General features: G+C 57.8%; 1 protein-coding gene across 1 annotated transcript; it reads right to left on the bottom strand.

Moving 5' to 3' along the window:
* Positions 1 to 9,708: 9,708 nt before the first annotated feature.
* Positions 9,709 to 10,818, bottom strand: UTS2R (urotensin 2 receptor). The gene has a single exon (XM_030843474.2). It carries the CDS (start codon positions 10,801 to 10,803, stop codon positions 9,709 to 9,711), a length of 1,095 nt encoding a protein of 364 aa, XP_030699334.2. The 5' UTR covers positions 10,804 to 10,818.
* Positions 10,819 to 18,073: the final 7,255 nt, after the last annotated feature.

The raw sequence follows: 18,073 nt of genomic DNA, 5'->3' as shown, positions 1-18,073 counted from the left end.
TGCGAGTTACCTCACCTGCCCCACGCAGGAGGAAATGGCAGAAGATCACAACGTGCCAGGGAGGGCGTCCAGGGAGGGCATGCAGGGCAGGTGTGGCCCCACCATTTGTGTGGGAGTTGGGCTCGGCCAGTGCAGGGAGGGTGGGGTCCCTGTGTCCACCTTGAGGCTGGGCACCTCCGCTGTGCAGGGCCTCTGCTTTCTCGCCGGGTGGGCAGGTGTGGCTGACCTCTCGCCTTGCCTTGGGGTTCCGGGAGGCTCGGAAGGTGCTCGGCAGCGACAGACAGCGGGACCGGGCGTGAGCGTGGGCAGGCGGGAAGGATGTGGCTGTGGCATCCCCGTGATTAGGGCGGGGCCGGTGGGCAGGGGCCGCAGAGCAGGGCGCCGTGGCTTCGGGTGGTTGTCGCAGGGGCCACAGAGGTGCCGCTGGCGGGACGGCATGGAGGTTGCTGTTTATAGAAACCTCCGCAGCTGCCCAGCCTGTCTCAGGGCTGGCCCCAGAGCAGAACACCAGCCTGTTTGTTCCCCTTCGAGTTACAACTGGAGCCACCTCGAATGGGATCCATGCTGCTTCTCAGTCCTGATCTTCTAATCCTGGGGCCACTTCGCGTCCGTGTTCTCTCCTCCAACATGGTCTTCACAAGAGAACTGGGGACCGAGCTGCCCCGGTCCCCACCAGCCCTCAGCCCCCAGGCAGCACTGACTCCCGGGCATCTCTTGGGCTTGTGCTGTGGGGCCTCGGGCGCAGGTACTTCTCATGCAGTCCAGGGAAGTGGTCCCAGCCACCAGCCCCCTAATTGGCGGCATCTCTGCCCCGGCCGCCGGGTACTGGCTCATTTGCCTTCTGAAGTCACAGCGTCTCAGAGCCTCTCACACCTTCTAGAGGTTTTCACAGGGAGGAAGAGTTTGGGGACACTTCTGCTTATCCCTGAGACTGGGGGCCAAGGCCCCAAGACCCCAGCAATGTGAGTCCTGAATGATGCAGCGTATTCCAGAAACCAAGCCAGTCACACCAAACTCAGGGCCCTGGCAGTGCTTAGCCTGGAAGGCAGGGGCCGGGGTGTGTCGGGGGAAGGCAGGTGGGGGCAGGTGGGAGCAGCAAGAGTTTATCCCCCAGCGTGTGTACAATCTGAGAAGTGTTGACAAAGTACAAAGCAGTAAGACAGAGAAAATGACAAAGCAGATTGAGGCCAAGCACGGGAGAACACCAGTGACCCAGATGTCAATCGAACTTCAGGCCTGAGGCTCCCGGTGGCCCCAGGGAAGAGGGAAACATCCTAAGTCCACATCCAACCCATCTCGGGGTCTCCTTGGATGTACTGACACATTAATACCAGTTTCTTATCTTGATCTTGAGTTTAACGCCCCCATTCTGCCCCAGGAATGGGCCCTGCAGGCTCCTGTCTACTAACTCGGCCCCTAGTAGCCCCTCTGTACCCCTGTTCACCCTCGGGGGCCTGAACCTCCCCTGCTGGCCAGCACACCATGCCCTGCAGAGTGGCAGGGGAGGCTCTGGACCAGCACTGATGGCTGTGCTCTGTCCTCTGCAGATCTGAGGCCCCACCTTTGTTGCAGCAAAAAATTAAAAAAAATAAAAAAATAGAAATGAGTAAACGGCCTTGGGCACGTACCAGCCAAACAGGCCTGAAAGAGTTAAGCAATCTCAGTTATTCTTTAGCTGTTACTACTAACACTGTGGCTAGACTTGTCCTTCACAAAGCTAATTACTTTCTGATTCCATAGGAATTATACTCTGCACCTGGCGTCCTTCTCCCCTACACTTCCTTGTAGGATTCTGCATCTCAAAAGGAAGGTCACAGCGACAACTTCAGGGACACCAGACTGGGTCGCTGAGCTGCCTGACGCCAGCTTTTGGCTGAAAATTTGCAGAAGAAAAAAAAAAAAAATACAAGACCTTCATTGCTTTGAGACTTATCACCTACCCATAGACCATGAGCCCTGGAATATAAAACTCTCTCCCTTCCCAGGAAAAGGGAGGCACAGTTCTCAAGGCGCTAGCCTGCTGTGTTCCCCCTTTGCCAGGCAAAGAATAAGAAAAGCTATCTTTCCCGTTCCTCCAAAACTCTGTCTCCGTATTTCTTTTCGGCATCGGTGCCCAGAGAGCCAGGATTCTTGGCATCACCTCTATGTTCCTTCCATCTCAGCACCCTTGAGGCCAAGCAGATCCCAATGGAGCTGGGGGTGCAGGTGAGCCCCCATTCCCGAGAAGCCCAGTGGGGGCTCTGGGAGGGCTGGGCCTTGCCTGCCCCAATGCAGGGCACCTCTCCCACCCTGCAGCATGTGGGTCATGGCTACCACCCCCCATCCCAGTGAACACACGAGGTGGAGGCTTGGAATCTTGCTGCAGCGCACACCTGGCCAGGTGCCCAGCTTGAGCCCCCTGTCGCCACCAGTTGTCCCTGGGTTTCCCAGGCCTGGGGGCATTCACCTGTCTCCTCCCATGCCCCTTGCTAAAGAACAGACAGCTTGGGAGGGTCTCTTAGGAAAGGCCCCATTCCCGGAAAATTCCAGTGACAGGAGGAGGGAGGGGAGAGAAGGGGGGAGGTGGGTGGGCACCGTCCAGGTTCTCTGCACACCCAGGGTGGGTCCTGGACCAAGACGTCCTCCCCAGGAAAAAGTGGGCCACGTGCTTATACCTCCCAGAGTCCCCAGCCCCCCACAAGCTCTCCCTGCCCGCCCCATGTAGCCAAATCTCCCCCTCCCCCTGCCCTTACCTGTAGGGGCTGCAAGGGGCTTAGCAGGGCTCGTGGGGTGAGGTGGACGCCACGCAGTGGGTGCTCTCCTGTGCCCGTGTCTCTATGAGGCCAATGCAGGGCGGGGGTGGAGTTGCTGTTCCCTGGGGACCCCTGCCCTCCACGCCCCGCTGGCCCCTTGGAGCCCTCGCTGAGGCCTCACATCCAGGGTGGGTGGGTCTTGCCTCCTGGGGCATGGCATCAGGCACACACCCCTCAGAGGGGGAATCCAGACCCCTCAGCCAGGTCAGGACCTGCCCACGAGACCCCAGCTAGCACCCCAACCTCGCTGCTAGCTCAGGCAGCCTTCCTGCACCCATCACAGGTGGGCACGTGGGCTCACGTTGATCCTGCACACCTCCCCCCTCCCTGTAATCACTCGTGCACCAGGACCACCTCCCGGCCACATCTCTGGTGGAGAAGGCTCCTGGCTTCCAGCTGCCTGCTGCCCAGCCTGGCGCACTGTGGGGCACACAGGGTCCATCCTAGCTCTGCCCAGCCACCGTGGGCTGGGGGGAGGGGCCAGGACGAGGAGAGGGGTGGGGGCGCTGGGAGGCTGAGGGCAGAAATGGAGGTCCCCCCCGCCCCATCAGAACCCAGTCCCAGCCCTGACTCGCCCCGGCCCTGGGGAGTAATCTTGGTGCAGGGCAGCCAACTCTGAACCCGGGCAGCCTCGGTATTTCACACTGACACATAGTTTTGGGGTGAGACCAGGCTCTGGGCTTTCAATCACGCTGCGGGATACCTCGAGCCACAAAGGGCAAAGGCAGGTGGATGCTCCCAGCTCCTGCGGGTCCCGGGTCCCATGTGGCCTGGTTCCTCAGCTGTGAAACAGGAATAAGAGAATTTTGTATAAAAGATGACCCAGTGGTGAGCTCGCCAAGGGGGCCACCTGAGGGCCAGGGAATTTGCACATGGAAGAAGGGCAGAGAGGGGCTGGAACACTGGCCCGGAGTCCCCAGTCCGCCTACCGCCCCAGCTGCCTCCTGGCTCTGACCCTGCTCACCACTCAGGCCTGCAGGCCTTGGTCTCCACAGCTCCAGGAGGGGAAACGTGGCAGGACAGAGCCATCCAGCCTGGGAGCCGGCTCTGGGCAGCTCAGGGAATGGGGCTCTCCTCTGGGCCCTCACGGGGTCCCAGGAGAACTGGCCCCCACCCCCTGTGTGGGGCTGGGCCCTCGGCCGGCCTGGAAAAGGCAGGAGTCTGGAGCACCTGGCTGCTGGCCATTGGCAGCCTCTCGGGCTTCCTGCTCAGAGCGTCATCTGTCTGGAATTCCAATGGAAAAAACCCTGCTCTTGCAAGTGGGCCCTGTGGCTCTCAGATTCCCAGTTTGGTGGTTTGCAGATGTATGGGACCCAGGCTGGATTCTGGTCATCCCCACCCCCTGCCTGGGATGGGGGGCTCCCACCTTCTGCTGACTGAGCCCCCTCTTTTCTCTTGCATGCTGGGTGTGTGAGTGAAGGTGCCGATGAGCTGAGGGCTTTCTCCAGAGCAAGAAGGCTGGCCCTCCAGGTGACCTGGATCAGGAAGACCAGTCAGCTGGGCGTGTTCAGGTGTGGAACCAGGTAAGAGTTCAGGTCTCTGCACCCCTGAACTAGGCCACCCTACCAGGCAGGGCCACTGTCACTGTGTCACCCATGGCCCCAGGCACTGCCCCCCAGAGCTCCATTTGGTGAGGACAGTCTACAAGAGCAGAGAGCTCCCTAGGCAGGTAAAAGTGATGTGTCTACTGGTTGTAGGTGCAACTCAATTCCCAAAGAATGACTTCCTGGAAAAACTAGGAGTAGAGGAAACTTTGGACTGTGTGTGTATCTTTGTTGATGAGTAATTTACACAAAGTGCAGCAGCCCTGGGCATGCAGCCTGGTGACACGCACTCTGTGCGCTGGTGCATCTCCTTGTGGAACTGGGCTCTCCCTGCCTCCACCCCTGGGGACCCACAGAAGGTGGCAGGGAGGGGCTCAAGGCACAGGTCTCTGGACTGGGCCAGGCCACTCTCCTGGGCCTGTAAAAACCCACAGGTCAGCAGCCAAATCCCGGCCAAGCCTGAGCCTCTTGGAAACTGAGTGGCCTGCGAAGCAGGAATGCGCTGCACCTGGTAAGTCCATCATCCATCATCCGATCCGCCGCCACTAGGCTCCTGGATCCCTGCGCCTTCTGTGAGCTTGGCTGTGAACTCGGCTGTGAACTCACCCGCCTCTGGCTCCTTCCCCACCTTCCACCAACCCCCTCCACCACCTCCAGGAAGACGGTAGACAGAATAAGAGGGGTCAGCGGGTCCCTGGTGGAGGGACAGTTTGTCCATTCATTCATTCATTCCCCACTGGGTGCTGGCCGCCTGGTCACAGGCCCCACAGCCTGCATGACCCCTGTCCCCACTCCTTGTTTTTGCTATAGGAACCGAAGGGAATGGGCTGGAGAAACTCAGGCAAGAGGGTGCAGGGGATGGGGTTGGGGCCGGGGACATGCTCCCTCCCGATGCAGCTGGGCACCCAGTCCCCATGGCTCTGTGCCCAAGGTCTTCCAGAGGAGCTTCATGCCCCACCCCCAGCAAAGGCCTCCCTGCCCAGCCCGCACTCCATTAACCCAGCTTCAAGGGAGACCCCCCACCCCGGAACCAAGTCCAAATTCACAAAAACCTTCCATCTGAGCACAGTGTCTCACAAAGGGATCCCAGTAGCCGTCTATGAAAAGAAATTGGTTCCCCCAGTGCAGTGTGGGGGTGGCCCTGGGGCAGTGGTCGGAACTGAAGTGAGGGCAACAGTGCCTCAAAAGAAAGCCGTAAGGAGCACCGTGGGCTGAGCCTGGCCTTGGCATTTTGCCTCTTCACCTGCAAGTCTGGGTGTTGGGTGGATGGCATTGAAATGTCGAGACCTCGTCCATCACACTGAGTGACCCTCAGCCCGAGTGCTCATCCGTCAGACAGCCGACAGCCCTCCCGTCCCCACTACTGGCCACCACTGCCTTGGAGGCCAGGGCTGGACTCAGACAGAAGGCGCACTCAGCTCCTGGCATCCAGGGCTGTAGCAGGAGCGCCGGCTGCTCTTCCTGGTCCTCCCGTCATTTCCCACCCCTCCCCCTCCTTTCTCCCCCCCATCCCTCCCCTTTTCTCCTTCCTCCTCCCTTCTCCACTCCCCTGACTGGCTCCTCAGGCCAGGAAGGCGGTAGCCCCAGGTGAGGCCTCCAGGTTTCAGGAGCTCGGTCTGGAGCTGATGCTTGCAGAGTGGACAGGGACACTGTCACGATTTTCTCGAGTGGTGGCCTGTGTCCCCCTCCCTCCCTGGTTATGTGTAAAGAAGCTCTGTGCACAGCTCTGGTGGTCCCCTGCTCAGGATGAGCAGATGCTATCATCCAGGGTGTCCAGTTCAGGCTGTTGGGGGACTGGGGGCCCTGACAATGGGAGAAGGACGCCCAGGCAGAGGCCCACGCCCACGCTGGCACCTGTGGGGGCCTGAGATTCTGGGGCAGGCAGGGAAGGGACGGGATGCAGGCAGCGGAGCAGCCCACGCTGGTGCCGACAGCACCTGTGCCCACCCCAGGGGGGCCCTGCAGGACCAGGCCCCTCACCACAGGCCCAAGAGCATCTCAGGCTCCAACTGTGTTGGGGAGTGTGGGAGTTAAGGTCAAAGGGCCCCAGCGCCCAGGGGTGAACATCCACCCGGGGCTTCCCTGGCTCTGTTCCCGATGACCTGCCCCCCACGGCATCCACACTGCCAGATCTCCAGCAAAGCCCTGTGGCCTTAAGCGTCGGATACCATGAGGGAATCTGCAGAGTGAACCCCGGGTTCTGAGCCCTCCTCCCTGCCTTTGAACTGTTGGAAAAGAGTCAGCATGCGGAGCAGCCCCAGCCTCCCAGCAGGATGTGAGAGCAGCCAGACCTGTGGACACGCCTGGTCAGCGCCTTCCTGGAGACAGGGGACGGGAGGCCTGGTCGGTGCCTTCCCCAGGTCACAGGGGGTGGTGGTGACCTGGTCAGTGCCTTTCTGGGGACAGGGGAAGCTGGCCGAAAGGGTTCCGATGACCTATAGAAGCAAGACGATCCAGAGTGAACATGGCCGTGAGGATGTCCCTTTGTCTCGAGGGGCCCTGCCGGCTGCCCCTCCCTCAGTACACGTTGCCAGGTGGGGAAGCCCCAGGTGGCTGGGACAGAACTGGAGGTGAGGAAGCCTGCACTCACTCCCGTTGGAGGCCAAGGTGATGAGGATGGGAAGGGGGGTGACCCTGCCCCCCACAGCCTGCGGGCAGCACTGCCCTCCCCGCCCCTGCCCATCTGAGCAAGGCCTATGGCCCTGGCTCCACAGGCGCGTGACTCTGAGAGACGGTCACCATCGGAGCTGCCCGTTCTTAATCCGAGTTTACCCAGAACAGCTGCTCTTTCGTCATAAAACAGTGCCTGCCCCGAGGGAGGGCACCGTGGGCAGGACGGAGAGGCCAGGAGGACATGAGGACAGGAGCCCTCACGCAGGGCAGCTGGAAGGAGCGGCAGATGCACAGTCCTCCGGGAACAGTCCAGAGGTTCCAGAGCAGCAACGCCTCCACACAGACGCGCACACGGGCGTTCACGGCGGCCCTGTTCATTTGGAGAAAATGTGGCAGCAGCTCACATGCCCAAAACCGACACGTGTTCATCCAACGGGGCATATTCAGCTCTGCCCAAGCTGTGCAGCCGGGCGTCTGTTCCCGGAATGTGGTGGGTGAGGCTCCTCCACGCGGTGGGAGGCCTTCCAGCAAAACTGGAGGTTTCCGGGAAAGAAAGAATTCTACCCCAAGGCTGCAGCATCTTCTCCTGCCTGAGTTTCCAGCCCACCATCCCATCGATGGACCTCAGACATGCCAGCCCCTTAATCGCTGAACCAGTTCCTTCATAGAAGCTTCCATTATTTATGTCTGTCCTCACTGGTCAGTTTCTCTGGAGCTCCCTGCCTGACAGACGTCTTGAGACTGGATTGTGAGGATGGTTGCACAACTCTGTCTTTTCACTGAAAATCATTACTTGCACTTTAAGCGGGTGAGTCTGATGGTGTGAGACTGTCCCCAGGAGAGCTGTAGCATTTGAACAGGAGCCCTCACCTGCTAGAGCCGGTTCTAGACATGCCCCGGTTGGCCCCTCACCCCAGGACCCTCTGCTGTCCAGCTTGCCAAGGGCTGGGCACCATTCCTGATGGGCTGGCAACTGCAGGTCTTGAGCCAGACTAGGCCTCCATAAATCACCCGTCCCTGACTGGTTGGTCCCGGGGGCCCGGGCTGAGGGGAGAGGGAGAGGCTGTGGGTGGTGGACCCAGGGAGCTCGGCCAAGCCACAGTAGGCCAGCAGGAGTCTCCTTGTGGCTGTGTGTGGGGGTACACAGGCGTGAGAGCCTGCCTAACATTTTGAAACACTCTGAAACACTCAGGGTGTCATCATGAGGCTCCCCAGAGGCTGGGCACTTCCAAGCGGAAGATGGGAGGACAGCCCCGGCCGCTGTCCCAGGCCTGGCGGTGGAGGCTCGCCCAGCCCACCTGGGAGCATTAACCAGGGTACTCAGGTCTTAAGTTTGGAGCCAAAAATGGAACTTTTTCAGCATCACTCCGAGAAACAGCACACAGAGCACCTTCACACATACAGATGAATGGGGGCCGCAGGGCCATTTCTGGGGGTCTCAGTTTTCTAAGTTTGGGGGCTTCTCAACACATCCTGGAATCAGGATTTGGGAAGCAGAGACCCAGGGTCTTGGTCAAGGTACAAACTTTGGGCTGTTTACTTCCAAAAACATTTGGGGTCCCAAGTTGCACTGGTGGCCTTGGACCCCATACTTAGGGGCCAGTGGGGAGGGAGGTGTAGATCTCCACCTGCCCACATGTTAGGATCCTGTCAGGGTCTTGAAAGGGGTCCAGGAGGGCCTGGCTGGTGGTGAGTCTGATGTGTAGCCAAGGCCGAGGCCCAGCTGTGGGATGTGAGCTGGGGCCACAGTGTGGAGTGTGCAGGCCGCTGGACGGTTGGGTAGGGGTGGGGAGAGGTCCAACATCTCTCCCTGTGGGCGGGCTCTCTGCAGGCGGGGTCCAGTGGCCTTGACGTCCACAGGAGGCCCAGCTCGGATGCTGCACACAAGAGGCATGAGATAAACCCCTACGTGTGTTGTATGATCCACCCCCCACCTGACCCCCACCCCCCCAGGTCTGGGGAGGGAGAGGCAGGTGAGCTGCTGAAGGGAGAGGAATTCTGGCTCGTGGTTTCAGTTTAGGTGCCGAGTTCCTGCCCTGGAGTGATGCCCCAGCTCCCCCTCCTCCCTGAGCAGCTTGAGGCTGGTGGCTCCCTGCCCCACCCCAGGGTGTCAGGCCCCACATCCAGGGCCCGGCTCAGGCCTGATGGCGCCCGCCCACCGTGTCAGGAAGGGTGAATGGCTGGACGTGTCTCTTCCCCAGCCAGGTGGACAGGCTCATCCAAGTGCGGGGGGACGTCCTAGGGGTCCTGCCTCCGTTGACATCCCACCCACACTGCTGCGGCAGGACAAGGCTCAAAGAGCTCAGAGTTTATTGTTCCAGGTGCTGAAGCTGTGAGGGATGGAGCCACATGGGAGCCGGGAGGGATGGGGAGAGGGCCATGCACCAGCCAGGAGGAGGGTCCCATGCAGTCAGCCTGTGTGCCTACACGCTGTCGCCTGCCAGCGTGTGCCCTGCCACACGTCATGTAGGCGCTCACGTCTGCTGGGGGCAGTGAAGACTCCACTCACCACCGTCTTCAGAAGCTGGTCCTGGGCCTGAGCCTCCTACAGACCCTCACAGATGGATGGGGCAGGGGGGCATTACGGGAAGGTGGCTGGGCTGATGGAGCTGAAGTGAGTGATGGGGGAGGGAGAGCAGGGAACTTTCTGGAAGAGGACTGAGGAAGGGAGGCAGGCAGTGGGGGAGTCCAGGAGTGACCTGGGCTCTGGGGGCCACTCCCCACCCCCACTCCAGCGCCCACGTGGAGGCTGGGGACGCTCAGGTGCAGAGCCCCCTAGGGGCGGCCTGGGACAGCGCGATGGTCTCGCTGGCCTGCTGGCTGCTGGAGGACAGTGAGTGGCCTGAGCTGCGCTGGCAGCCGGTGCGGGCCTGCGGGAAGCTGTGGGTACCCCCGGGCCGGTGGGCGCCCCTGCCTTGGAGCGAGCGCTGGCGGTAGTCGCGGTAGTTCTTAGTGAGCAGCGTGTAGAGGAAGGGGTTTACGCAGCTGTTGCTGTAGGTGAGGCAGGTGGTCAGGTAGTTGACGATGCGGGCGGAGCGGGGCGTGAGCGGCGGGGTCCCACGGTACTGGGTGAGGAGCTGCCACAGCCAGAAGGGCAGGAAGCAGGCCCAGAAGAGCAGCACGATTCCCAGGATGAGGTAGAGCACCCTGGGGTTGGGTAGCCGCCGTGTCTGTGTGAAGGAAGCCCGCTGCGACTGCCAGTAGGCCCGGGCCAGGCGGACGTAGAGCAGCCCGATGACCACGCCGGGCCCCACGATGCTGGTCCCGAAAAGCAGTGTCAGGTAGGTGCGGTGGGCGCGCTGGCCCCAGGCCGGCAGGCAGAGGCTCTTGTGGCCCCTGCGGACCAGCCGGATGGCCAGCATCATGGGCAGTGCCAGCAACAGCGCCAGCAGCCACGTGCCCAGCGCCAGGACCTTGCGGTAGCCCTTGGAACGCTGCACCATGTCCAGTGGCCTCACCACGGCAGTGTAGCGCTCACTGCTCATGAGGGTCAGGGTGAAGATGCTGGCGTGCATGGTCAGGAAGTCCAGGCTGAAGAGGACACGGCAGCCCATGTCACCGAAGTGCCACGCCTTCGTGACGTAGGTGGCCACGATGAAGGGGATGCTGAGCAGGTAGAGCAAGTCCGCCAGCGCCAGGTTGATGACGTAGACGTACATGGAGGCCGAGGTGTGCAGGAAGCGGCACATGACAGCCAGCGTGTACAAGTTGCCCACCACGCCAACCACGCCCATGGCCGAGAGCACCACCCCAATGGTGCCCGTGGCCACCAGGTCCTCCAGGGAGCTGGGCTCCGCTGGGCTGGCCCACGAGCTGTTGAGAGAGGCATTGGGGGTGCCAGGCGGCTCGGGCATGGTGCTGCCTGTCGTAGCCAGCACAGGGAACCTGCTCAACGGCTCTGGACTCAGCACCGTCTCTGCTGCCTCACACTGGGCTTGGGGCTGGGGCCTGCTGCTCCTTTAGGCAGAGAAGGGGCATCTGTGGATGACAAGCTCGTCCTGCGGGAGAGGATGCCCATTAAAGATGCAGGTCAGGGCTTCCCCGGTGGCGCAAGTGGTTGAGAATCCGCCTGCCAGTGCAGGGGACGCGGGTTCGATCCCTGGTCCGGGAAGATCCCACATGCCGCGGAGCAACTAAGCTCGTGTGCCACAACTACTGAGCCTGTGCTCTAGAGCCCGTGAGCCACAACTACTGAGCCCGTGTGCCACAACTACTGAAGCCCACGCGCCTAGAGCCCGTGCTCCACAATGAGAGAAGCCACTGCAATGAGAGGCCCAGGCACCGCAACAAAGAGTAGCCCCCGCTCGCCGCAACTAGAGAAAGCCCGCGCGCATCAACGAAGACCCAACACAGACAAAAATAAATAAATAAATAAATAAAATTAAAAAAAAAAAAGATGCAGGTCAGGCACCCCCTCCCACTCCCAGGAGGCCGTGAGAGGACACAGTTCCCACTGGGCTAGGGAGGCCTGCAGAGGGATGGGGTTCGCCAACTGCAACACCCCCTTGGGGACTCTTCATTCAAAACTCTAACACTCTGCCTCGCTTCCCCAGCTATGTAGGGGGACCACCTAGACCAGCTGCTCCCGTGCGTGCCCCAGCAGCACCCCCACCCTGGGCCTCAATGCAAGTCCAAAGGCCTCTGGGCTGGCTGGACTTTTCTGAAAACCAGAGCGCAGCAGGCAGACTGCAGGGGTGGGGTCAGCAGTGGATGGAACCAGGAGTCCTCCCTAGGCTTCCTCACTTCCTCATCTGTGAAGGGCAGCGTGACCGTGCTGACCCCTGCGTCCTTTCTCCCAATTTATTTCTCCTGTATGTTTTAAAAAAAAAATTTTGTCCGGATTGCAAAAGTAGTACCTGCTGACTTTAAAGTTCAAATAAGAAAATATGTTTGGTAAAGAGGGGAAAGCCCTTGTAATCTCTCTCTATCTACGTGGGGAAAATGAGCCTTAATGCCTACCTCCCACCACACGTGAAAATAATTCAAGATGGACTGTGCACCTGTATGTAACAGAGTAAATCAATTAATTAATCAAGTTCTGGAAGAAAGGAGAATATCTGCATGACCTTGGGTAGGCAAAGATTTCTCAAAAAAAAAAAAGAGCAAGAAATACTTGCAATAAAAGACCCATCAAGTGGATTTCATCACAATTAAGAACTTCACTGAGAGAGTAAAAAATGTAAACCATGGACTAGGAAAAGATTATCAGAAGACATATATCAGGGCTTCCCTGGTGGCGCAGTGGTTGAGAGTCCGCCTGCCGATGCAGGGGACACGGGTTCGTGCCCCGGTCCGGGAAGATCCCACATGCCGCGGAGCGGCTGGGCCCGTGAGCCATGGCCACTGAGCCTGCCTGTCCGGAGCCTGTGCTCCGCAATGGGAAAGGCCACAACAGTGAGATGCCCACGTACCGCAAAAAAAAAAAGAAGACATATATCATACAAAGAACTAGTAATCAAAATATATGAAAGAACTACAAATCAATAAAGACTAATGACTCATTTGGAAAAAAAAAAAAAAAGACAAGATTTGAATAGGAAATTCTCAAAAGGGGATGTCCAAATGGCCAAGAAGCACATGAAAGGATGCTCAACATCATTAGTCATCCAGGAGATTAGGGTAAAAACCTCTGCACCCCCACCAGGATGGCTGGAATCAAAAAGGCAGATCCCAAGTGCTGGGAGGATGTGGAGGAACCAGACTCCCGAACTGCTGGAGGGGCCATAGAATGGTGCAGCCCCTGTGGAAAACAATCTGGCACCATCAAAAAAAAAAAGTAAAGTTGGACACATGCATGTCCTCTCATCCAGCAGTTCCACTCTTAGGTTTGTGTCCAAGAGAAATGAGTGCAAATGTCCACAAAAAGCAAGAGTGAGAATGTTCACAGCAGGCAGGAGCTGGAAACCACCCAATTGTCCATGAATAGTAGTGTGGATAAAGAAACTGTGACCCCTCCATAAAAATGCTCTGAGATGATGAAGAAGATGGAATTACCCTACAGTCAACAACTTGATGAAACTCAAATATGCTACGTTGAGAAAAACAAAACAAAACAAAAAAACAGACACAAAGAGTACACTGTGATTCCATTTACCTGAAGTTCTGGAGCAGGCAAAATCTCTGATAGCTGTTGCCGGGGTGTCAACTGGTAGGGGGCGCTGGAGAGCACTCTGAGGGATGGACTTGTGCTGTGTCCTCAAGTGGTGGTGGTTACACAGGTGTAGACACGTGTAAAAACTAACGGAGTTGCACGCCTATGACCCTTGCTGTGTGAAAATTGCCGTCATAAGAAAAAAAGACCTAAAACTGGAAATACTCGAACTGAGAGGAGAGGCCCCTCTGTCGCCCCATCTCCCCACATCCAGGGAAAACACTGGCTCCAGGTTTTTCCCCTCTACAGGTCCAGCGTTCACACTAACACAGATAAACTCGGGGCGTCCACCCGACGTGGTCTGAGCCCTCCGTGCAGAAGGGAACCTGGGTGCAGAGATGCCGCCCCAGACCCCCTCTCCGCGGGACCCGGCCCAGCCTCGAGTCTGGCGAGGGCAGCTGGGGGCCTTCCTACTGGCCGGAGGCTCCCTCCCCGGCGGCCGCCCCCCGGGGGTCAGGGTTCCGGAGCCCTCCCCCAGGGGCTGCAGCGAACCGAGCCGAGGGCGCCCCCGGGAGGGACGCGAAGCCCTCGCCGAGACCGCGGCGCGCACCTCATCGCTCGCCACCCGAAGCGCTGCACACCCTCCCCGAGGCGCGAGGAGGGCTCAGTGGCCTTGCGATCCTACCTGGCACAGTGCGGGCCGGCGGGGAGGGCGCCCCGCGCACCAGGTCCCGGCCCCCGCCCCGCACCCTCTCAGCGCCCATGCCCACCTCAGTCACTGGGCCATCAGGTCTGTGCGCCGAGCCCCGGGGTCGCGCTCGGGACGTCCTCCTTGCCGCCACGCGTCTCCGGGAACCTTCCCGAGGGTTCCGTCCCGGACGGGAGCGCGGAGGGGCGTGCGGGCTCCCAGCGGCGCGTGGTGGAGGGGAGCCCGCCCGCCTGTCCCGCCGGGAGAGCCTCTCTCCGCGCCCAGACCCCTGTCGCCGCCGCCACCTGCCCGGCCGCCAGCTGGGAATGCGCCGCGGCCCTGCGCCCGGCCTGGGCATTAATAACCCGGGGGGGCCGCGGGAGGGGGGGCGGGGATGCGCTGGGGCGGCTGGGGAGGCGCGGGGGGGGGGAGGGCAGCCGGCGCGGGGGCGGGGGGGCGCGCAGGGAAGGGGGCAGGTCACTCCTCGGCCGTGGGGTGAAGCCGAGTCCAGGCAGGTTGCAGCCCTTGTGCGGGGCGTCTCTGCTTCCCTTCGCCCTCTGCACTCCACCCCTCAGTTTCCCAGGCGCTGAGCGGTTGTCAGTGAAGCCCTGGACCCTCCCGTGCACCTGGTGGGGACACAGTGGGGGGGGGGTTCTGAGACACCGAGGCGGGGCCGCGACCCAGTGGCATTAATGACATTCATAATGTGCACTTGTCACTACTTCCAAAACCTTTTATCAACCCAAACAGAAACTGTCCCCATTAAACAACTCTGCATCCCACCCCCCCAGGCCCTAACAACCACTATTCTCCTTCTGTCTCCATTTTTTACTTGACTACTCTAGGAACCCACCTCCTGCGAGTGGGATCATACAGTTTTTGTTGTTTAGTGTCTGGCTTCTTTCACTTACTATGATGTCTAAGAGGTTCCTCCATGTTGTAGCAAGTGTCAGAGCTTCCTTCCTTTTCAAGGCTGAATACTATTCCGTCGTTTACACACCACATTTATTTATCCCTTCATCTGTGATGGACTCTTGGGTTGTTTACCCCTTTTGGTGATGGTGACTAGTGCTGCTATTTTGATTCACAATTTCCTGTTCCTTTTATGGATCATATTTCTTCCTTAATCTTTTTTTTTTTTTTTTTTTTTTTTTTTTGCGGTACGCGGGCCTCTCACTGTTGTGGCCTCTCCCGTTGTGGAGCACAGGCTCCAGATGCGCAGGCTCAGCGGCCATGGCTCACGGGCCCAGCCGCTCCGCGGCATGTGGGATCTTCCCAGACCGGGTCACGAACCTGTGTCCCCTGCATTGGCAGGCGGACTCTCAACCACTGCGCCACCAGGGAAGCCCTGGCAGGTGGATTCTTAACCACTGTGCCACCAGGGAAGCCACTGCAGCTGTTTTAATGGAAAGAGTGAATTAATTCTTATTGGAACGGCATTGCCAAGGGGTGGGGGCTGGGAGGACACTGGAGGCTGTTCGTCACAGGTCCTCTGGAAAGAGAACGGACAGTTATCCCTACTCTGGGCCAATGTGCTACAACTTTTACATTTGATTTTTTTAAATTGAGGTGAAATTCACACAACATAAAATCAACTGTTCAGTGGCATGTAGTGCATTCATAAAATTGTGCAAGTTATTGCACTAGTTCCAGAACATTTTCATTACCTCAGAAGGAGACTCTACATCCATTAAGCAATTATTTCCCCCTCCCCCTTTCCCTCAGTCTCTGTCAACCACTCATCTGCTAGTCTCTATGGATTTGCCTATTCCGGACATTTCATATAAATGAAATCATACAATGTATGGTCTTTTGTGACAGGCTTCATTTACACTGTTTTTAAGATTTATCCACCTTGCAGCATCAGAACTTCTCTCCTTTTTATGGTTGAATAATACCCCTTTGTATGGCTAGATCACAGTTTGTTTACCCGTTCGTCAGTTGATGGACTTTTGGGTTGTTTCCACCTTTTGGCTATTGTGAATAATGCTGCTATGAGCATGTGTGTGTATGTTTTTAAATTATTTGGGTATATAGCTAGGAATAGAATCACTGGGTCGTATGGTAATTATATGTTTAATTTTTTTAGGATACATTGGATCTTATTTCGTCTTCACCATAACCTTGTGAGTTGATGTTCCCCCCCCCCCCCCATTTTCAGAGGAGAAGAGCTGAGGAACCAGCTGTAGCCTCTTGGCAAAGAGCTGGGGCTCTTGCTTGGATCCTGCTGCAGGGCTGCCTTCTCCTTACCTCCGCATCCCACAATACTGCAAAGCAGATGGGTCATTAAAAAAAAGAGTCTGCCCAAAATAAGGGTTTGTTGGAGTGATGAATAAACGGACTGTTTAACCTGGAGGGACAGAGAGAGGAGGGAACGAAGGCAAGACCGTGCTGAGTTTATTTGGAAGAAGAGCCAGGTGCACGTTGAAATACAGATTCCAAGTCGATAAATGCCCACAGAATTATGAGATCGTGTTGAAATGAAGTGTTTCGAATGGCTGCTGCATTAATGCCTTCTCTCTATCTAATTAGCATCGGAAGTCTTCATGATTTAAGACCTGGAGACTTACTTCTGAAAGATACGAGAGAAAAAGACTGCCCCCAAAGTTCGATGAAAGGATCTCATTGCTACTGTTAATACCTAACACAGCAGCACCCCCTCACCCCCACACCCCCAGAGTGGACCCTTAGATCTGCATCTTTCACTGAAAGGGATACAGCCCATCCTTGAATCATTGGAGGCTATGCCAGCTGAGACCCGCAACGGAGGATTGTAGAAACCTCCAGATGGGTCGTTTATAAGAAAGAGAAGCTGCCAATTAAGAGCTTTTTCCTAGCCCACAGCACCCTGGTGATAAGACCTCCACAGCTTCCTTCTCCAGTGAGTCTGCAGAGAACGGGTAGGCTGACGCATACTGCCCCCTACCCCTGGTGTCACGAACGTTATTAGCAATCTTTGCACATGGTTCTGCCTCGAGTTGTTTTTGTTTTAGTATCAAGGGCACAGATTTAGATTCATTAAAATCTGTATTTGGTGACACACTCTCATTGTAGTTCAAAGCATTCCCTTTCTTATTTTAGGCATGTGTGTATGTGTTGTTCTTTATAATGTGATAAATACCTGTGAACACCATGAGCCGAAAAACTGACCAGAACCCTCATCTGGCCTGTGCTGCTCCCCACTCCGTTCCCTGCTCCCAGGGGATTTAAACATGTAACAGTGACTCCACCGAGACACTGAGGCCAATCCGCAGGGACTAGTTGAGGATAGTCAGCACAGGGGCTTGATACAAAACTTTTATTGCATTGTTTAATTAAAAAAACAAACAAACGGGAACTAAACTGTCAAACGCATTAAATGGCCAACATTTGAAACCAGGTCTTCTCCTGCTACAGACTAGAGTGTCCAGTGCTGCTGACAGGGTCCTGTGGAGCCCCAGAGGCCGTCTGGTGATCCTGTCACCCCAGACGCCTGAGTGTGCCTGGAAGTATCTCACCCATAACGTCTCTCCACGAGTCCAGGGCAGGGCTGGGGCATGGCACTGCACCCTGCTCTCCACGCCACACTCTTTAGCAGTTGTTCACACCAGCACATCCTTGTCAGTGTCATGTCCCTAACTCCATGACAGCTGACAGGTAAAAACTTCCCTCCCCAACACTGGCATTTGTGTTGCTTTCCCCCTTAGGCTGCGGTGGGTCCCATTTCTCAGTCTCTGGGCCACTCACCATTCTTCTTCCCCAGGCCCAAGTCTCCAACCTTTGCTAACTGCTAATAACAACCCTGGCTGTTGTGGAGGGGTCAGTCCCTCCCAGCTTCTGGTGTCCTGGGGAAGCCAGGACAATGGTGACCACTTGGGCCTCAGTTCCTCAGTTCAGGGGCCCTGGGCTGAGGGTCTGGAAACATGGCAGCTCCCCCAGGGCTGAGGCTCCCAGAACAGCCAGGCTCTCCCCAGGCCCTCTGGGCCCACTGGTGCTGGGATCCCATCCTTGGGTGGAGGACTGTGGCCTAGAGGCCGAGTCCCCCTCCTCTGCCTCCCCCTTGGTCCAGGGTGAATAGGAGAGGATGGTGAGTCCCCTTTGAAGCAGGGCTGAGTCCGCAGGGACCAGCTCTTCACTCTGCCCTGGAGGAGAGGATTCCAGAATGCTGAGCCTCCACCGGTGCAGGTCCTGCTTCTGGGGTGCATCTCGGAGTCCCACCACTCTCACCTCATCAGGCTCCAGCAGCAGTTTCCAACACTGCGCTGGGGTCCTCAGGGCCCATCCTGGCTTCATCTTCCGGAGGTAGATGGCGTCATAGCAGCCCACCATAAAGATGACCTGCAGGTCCAGTAACGAGGCCTTGGCC

The sequence above is a fragment of the Globicephala melas genome, chromosome 20 (genome assembly GCF_963455315.2).
Source record: "Globicephala melas chromosome 20, mGloMel1.2, whole genome shotgun sequence".
In the NCBI taxonomy this organism is placed as follows: Eukaryota; Metazoa; Chordata; class Mammalia; order Artiodactyla; family Delphinidae; genus Globicephala; species Globicephala melas.
This window is presented reverse-complemented; position numbering and strand designations above follow the sequence as displayed.